The 6,049-nt window shown below is 33.8% G+C and overlaps 1 protein-coding gene across 1 annotated transcript; it reads left to right on the top strand.

Annotated features, from left to right (window-relative positions):
• Positions 1-1,630: 1,630 nt before the first annotated feature.
• Positions 1,631-4,350, top strand: LOC132192308 (uncharacterized). The gene is made up of 8 exons (XM_059607603.1): positions 1,631-1,840; positions 2,016-2,071; positions 2,447-2,590; positions 3,265-3,338; positions 3,449-3,503; positions 3,571-3,633; positions 3,726-3,853; positions 3,956-4,350. The coding sequence occupies exons 1-8, from the start codon at positions 1,795-1,797 to the stop codon at positions 4,032-4,034; spliced, it is 645 nt and encodes a 214-aa protein (XP_059463586.1). The 5' UTR covers positions 1,631-1,794; the 3' UTR covers positions 4,035-4,350.
• The last annotated feature ends 1,699 nt before the right edge of the window (positions 4,351-6,049 follow it).

Raw genomic sequence — 6,049 nt, 5'->3', positions numbered from 1 at the left:
TTTCACCCCTTGAAAAAAAAAAGTATTTATATTCATGTCCTGTGATGGAGATTAGACTTTTAGATACGTATTATACAGCATGAACAGAAAAGGGTATAAGGTAATCAACAATAGATGTTTTATAAAATGTTTCTCACACTTTGTGTTGAGGTTTCAGCTTGTATTTATATTCTGTCATATACAGTACTAGACTACAATGATAAATACAAAATTCAAAATAGCTTTCCTATTCTATTTCTATCATGATATTGAGCTGCTGCATTATCTTGAAGTGCTGGATTTGAGTTGCTGCTTCTATCCTCTGCATTATCTTTAGGAGTAGATATCAAATGTCCAACTATTTGATTATCTGCTCTTACATGCCCCTGCAAACTAAACTGTAATGGAAGTGAAATCTTGTAGACAAAAGAGGCTTGGTAAACACGCCTGCTAGGTTGTCTTTCCTGAGAATAAACCGAATCAGAAGATTCTTGGCAGCAACATGATCAAGCACAAAGTGAAAGTCTATTTCAATATGTTTTGTTCCGACATGAAAAGTTGAATTTGCAGTCAAATATGTGGCTCCAATATTGTCACACTATGTAGCTTGGCATTGGCAAGGGACCGATACTCAATTCAGTGTCGAGTTAACAATAATTTTTTGTTTCTTAGAGCTCTATAAGATTAGATTAGAGCCAAGATAAATGCAGTAGCCGCTAGTAGATTTGCGATTAACAAGATAGCCAGCCCAATCCGCATTAGAGAAGGCATGAAATGCCAAAGAAGAAGAACAATTTTTACCCACAAATTATATACTAATGATGAAATAAACTTTGATTCTAACTAATTGTAGGTAAAAGAAAGGAACCCTCTAAAGAGCATGTGGTATTTGAAATTAACATCACAAAACAACACAAATCTATAACGATAACACACCATACATCTTATTAGCTACTTGCTTAATCATAAATTGTTTATCCACCTTATAAAATGAAAGTTTTTAAAGAATATCATTTAATGCATTTGTTTTAAAATAAGAAATTATAATTTTCATTATGATTGATTTAAAAATAAATCAAGAAAATACGAATGGGGTATTAAATTCTCAATTAAAGCAGATGGTAAGTGGAAAAACGATTAAAAAAGAAAACAAAATTACTAAATCAAGTCTAAGAGTAAGTTTTTTTTAAAAGAAAAAAATATTTTTAAATTGATCCCTAAAGTTTTAAAATGATTAAATCAAATCAAGGTTCTATTTTTTATGATTTCTTACAAAATTTTAATTATACCCTGAATAAAAAATTACAAAAAATAAAAATGTAATTATTTTTTTTTATAGAAATTTATTAATATTTCTTTAAAAAAATATTAATAAGAGAGGCATAATTGTATTTTTATAGTCATTTGTTATCAATTAATCCAAAAATGTTAACAAAGATCTCAAATTTAAATTGGGTATAAACTCAGATCTGAATATATCACATTAAAATGGAAAAAAAATACAAGATTTCTTACCTGATGTTCTATATTTATCTTCTTTTCACTTTGAAAGACCTTTACTACGAATACTGATATAATAATAATAATTTTTCCTAAGAAAACAGGAAACGAATAATCTGACAGCCCGAAACGAGTCGGATCCACTCGGGCCGCCCCGGATAATTGCGTTTCACACTCGGATTGGCGAACCTTTGGACCTTTCACTTTCAGAGTTTCGTAGAGAAAGATCGAATACCCAAATTACAGAGCGTGATATTGCCGCTTCACATTTGGATTCTTTGACTGGGAATTGGGATTCGATCATTCATCAAAGAAATGCCGGTGAGAGTGGTGGAGAGCTCTGCACCTTCCCAAGTTTCAGGTATTTCGCTTTCCATCAAAAATAATTGCAATAGAATAATGTTCAGTGCCAGATTTAGGGCTTTGTTTGTTGCCTGGAAAATACCGGAAAGTTATTTGAAATTCACAGCTTGGCCTCGTCAAAAAGGGTTTTTTGTTTGTGGGTCTAATTTATATGTTCATGCTTAATTGTGAAGGCGCGAATTCTGGAGAGACATTACCACAAGTATGCTCACTTTTGAGTGTTGGACAGGTTAATCTTCGACCCCTTTTATTTTATTTTTTGGGTTCCTTCTGTGAAGGTAGTTACTTTTGTTTACAACAATTACTTGCTAGTGACCCTGCTACATATATGGCTGCATATGATTAGTTGCCTAATAGATATTGAGCCTAATGAGTATCATATATGGGGTTATGTAGTCAACACATAAGCTAAGATTTTAGTGATCTTCAATGTCATTGTTAGATGATCATATATCCCTTTACAATTTTGGACAGAGATGGTCAGGTTTTCCTTCTTTGGTCGTTTGAAGTGAGAACATAAAGCTGCATATTTTACTACTCTGATGAAATTTGCATCAGAAGTAGATGAGTTTCGGTTTATCCTCACAGTTTAATTTTGTCACAGGCCTTCTCTGGTACTCAGAATGTTTCTAGCCTACAGAAAGATGAAGCATGGAGAGTTAACGTTCGAATACAGGGATGTGACCTTGAACATGGGTATCTATGTGGGACCATGGAAGCTCTCAATGTGCCTATGGCAGACACACCAGTAAGCAGTTCCTTCTTCTTCTTTTTTGTTTAGGATATTTCCTTTTTTTTTGTCTGTGCTGTGTTGATATATAGAGGATAAATACTGAAGAAAAAAAATGTTGTAAATGTTATAGCGCAATGAAAGAATGAGGCAGCTTCTGGGTTTGTTTAAACTTCTGACTGCTGGCATTATTGCCAGAATAGGTTAGTGCTACTTTGATAAGAGGCACCTAATCAAGAGGTTTCTCTCCCCACTGACCTTTTCAATGTTCTCATTGTTGCATGTTTCTTTGTAATCCAAAATTTACTTTAAAAAAACTATATTACATGGCCATATTCACCTAATCGATTGTGATCATACATATATTCTTCATCTTCTTTGGTTTCAGCAGCCATGAAATTAGCGGCACCCAGAATTTTCAAACTTAACTCTTTGGTTTATATCCTATTTTATCAGTATGCTATACAAATGAATGATCCGTGCCTTAACAGAATATATGATACAGTTCTCCCTTTAGCCGTAAATTGGTTGGTTATATTTCCTCACTATAATGGAAGCATGCTTAATATGTAACTTGATTTCATTCAGAAAACTGCCAAGGTTTCATGACACCTTGGTTGCTGTAGTTGGAATATTGTGATTTACCTTGTTTGGTCATGGAGCACTTTTTGTTTCATTTATGATTACTTCAGGTAGTAACCTTCTGGGAAGGGGAGATCATTGACACAAAGAATTATACTTTCTTCACTGGCAAGTGGGAAGCAACGTACGTTCCTTTATTTTTATTTTTTCCATTTACTGTATCATGGAAACTTTAAATAACAGTGATGGTGGACAAAACAATCCAATGCTGATTTGCATGATCTCTTGCTACAGGCAAGAGGATGATATAAGGCACTGGACCAAGTTTCCATCCTTCCGTCCCTATTTGGTAAAGAGCTGGAACCTTTTCTTTCATACACATTATTTGCTGTATTAACTAATCCTGTTTTTTTCAGAGTCGAGTGGAGGTTGATGGTGGAAAATCTTTGGACCTGAGTGACTCTGAACACATATATATGGTAACCTAGTCTCAGTTATTTTAATCATTTGGTAAAAGAACTTGCCATATGTGAAGCAATAACATGCCAATTTCTTTTATTTGCTGGCGCAGAGATGGAAAGAGCAATACTTTGTGAATGTTGGGACAGACTGTGGGTTAACTATAGCTGGCTTTTACTATGTTTGTTTCTCTTGTAGTGATGGCTACATCAGTGGCTTCTATTATGATCCCAATAGCAGGTATTTTGCATTTCTGTTAGTTACCCCCAACCCCGAAAAAAAAGAAGAAGAAAAAAAAAAGAGAAGGAGCTGATTGATGAATTAACTTGAAACAACTTGCAGCCCATTTCAGAAGCTTGAGCTAAAATCAACTAATGAGGGAAGATCAGGTTTCAGTTTTTCGTCTTATGAGTTGCAATAAAATGGAAGAAGGCATTCGCTTTTAGGGGTTTGCACTTGATTGAACGTTGCTTGGTCAGGTGAACATCTGAGAGGTACCATGGAGATTATGCAAGATCACAGGGAATCCAAACTGTACGAGGATTATATTGGAAGAGTTGACGAGTGATGTATATCTGTTTGTGTTAAGATCACTGGTCAAAAAGTACATCTGTGTGGAATACTTCTCGTGTTGTTGTATATGAATTGAAGTTAAACACACATGCATGCCAAGCCAACCACTTGAATTTAATGGATCATTGCAGCTATGTTAGCCCTTGAATGAAGATCTATCATTTTTGCTTGCACATTTCCACTTAATTCCATAACATTTCGCATTGAAACTGAGTTTTTTTATTTTTCTGGACCAAAAAGTAAAGGGAAAATTACACTTTACACCTTAAAGTTTAGGCTATTTTCAATTTGGCATTCAATGTTTCCTTTTTTATAAAAAAAATAAAAATAATTGAGGTACAAAAATGGCCAGATGGTCAAAGGGGTGGCCCCAAATTTTTTTTTAAAAAAAAAAATTAGAAGCAATATAAAAATTTTGGAATAATATTGGTCGAATTGAAGAAAAAAAAAAAAAAAAAAAAATTGTACGTTTGGGGGATGCATTGTAAAAATTGAAACATTGGAGATTGAATTGAAAATTACCACAAACGAGGGTAAAGTGTACTTTTCCTAAAAGTAAAATACCATCAATTCTTTTAAAGAAATCATACTTTAAGTCATAATCGTAAATATTAAGCATGTCACTGTCGCTCTAATAAAATAATGTCACAAATAGAATAAGTAATCTCTTCTAGCCAAACTTTATCCAGACTTGTTTGTCTACTACTTTGACTAACTCATGTGTAGCAGAATTTGCTTATCGGATGCAGCATGGCAAATCTGCCAACTTTGCATTGTATTTCAAGATCCATCAAGTATCCTCCACTAGGCACTAGATGACTATATCTACTCCAATTTTTTTAGTAGACTTCATGACATTCACTATTTGAACAGTATCACCTTACAACATGATTCTCTGTATCCCCAAGTCTCGACTGAATTTCGCTGCATGTGGTGCAACAATGCCTTCATCACTATTGAGTCTAAGATTACCAAGATATATGATTCTTTTTAATATCAAGAATATGAAGAATGTTATTCAATAACAAATCTTTGGAAGAAGCAAAAATTTTGGATGTACCAATATGAATGGTTTGCAAACCTATACCATTTCCCACTTAAATCTAACCAGTGCCAGTGTAAAGATTCCCAGTTGAGTTGAGGGATGAAGATGTGTTCAAGAAAGTAAGGAAATCCTGCGCTAAATGCTAATCACCATGGATTAGCATTTACTATGTAAAACTGAGTTTTAGAATGAATTTTAGAAAAATTCCAAATTGGCTAGTTTTTTTAAGATGATGCGTAAATGTGACTAGCACTTTTTCATTGGTTGTTACATATTTTTTGACAATGCCTAAGCTAAATCCAGTCATCTTCAAATCAAATGCATGATCAAAACAATGTTAGCATTTGAGTTGGGGTGTCCTAGTTTGTTGCAGACTTGGTAGACCGGCTTAGAAAAATTAAGAGGCCCACGGCTGTGTCCCTGCCCCTTGACAGATCGAAGAATTAGAGTTGGGTCAAGACCCACCATTCAGCCCAGAAGAATAGTCAAATTGTTTAGAAGCGATGTTGTGTCCGCTTTGTTATTCGAGAAATGTTAGGCTTACAAACAAATTTTACAAAATAAAATTATTACATGATTAGAAATAAAATAAATTTAACTTTTAAAAAACTCAATCATATTTTACTACATCATGTAATTTTTTTTATATAAAATTTAGTTGGAAGCCTAACATTTTTCTTGTTACTTTACAGTTCTAAACGATTTTGATGACTATAAAAGAAAATCCAATGGGTTGAAGTGGAGAGGGTAATGTCTACCACCGGGGACAGGCATGCCCATTTGACAAATTCAAATTCAAAATGGTCTGCATAGAAAAA

This window comes from Corylus avellana, chromosome ca9, assembly GCF_901000735.1.
Source record: "Corylus avellana chromosome ca9, CavTom2PMs-1.0".
Lineage (NCBI taxonomy): Eukaryota > Viridiplantae > Streptophyta > Magnoliopsida > Fagales > Betulaceae > Corylus > Corylus avellana.
Note: the sequence above shows the minus strand (reverse complement) of the source record. Positions and strands in the feature narration are given on the sequence as shown.

Excerpts from the sequence above, each read along its gene's own strand:
- LOC132192308 (XM_059607603.1), top strand. The coding sequence starts at position 1,795 with ATGCCGGTGAGAGTGGTGGAGAGCTCTGCACCTTCCCAAGTTTCAG. Across the intron at positions 2,072-2,446 it reads CACTTTTGAGTGTTGGACAG|GCCTTCTCTGGTACTCAGAA; the intron begins GTTAATCTTCGA and ends ATTTTGTCACAG. Across the intron at positions 3,634-3,725 it reads ACTCTGAACACATATATATG|AGATGGAAAGAGCAATACTT; the intron begins GTAACCTAGTCT and ends TTGCTGGCGCAG.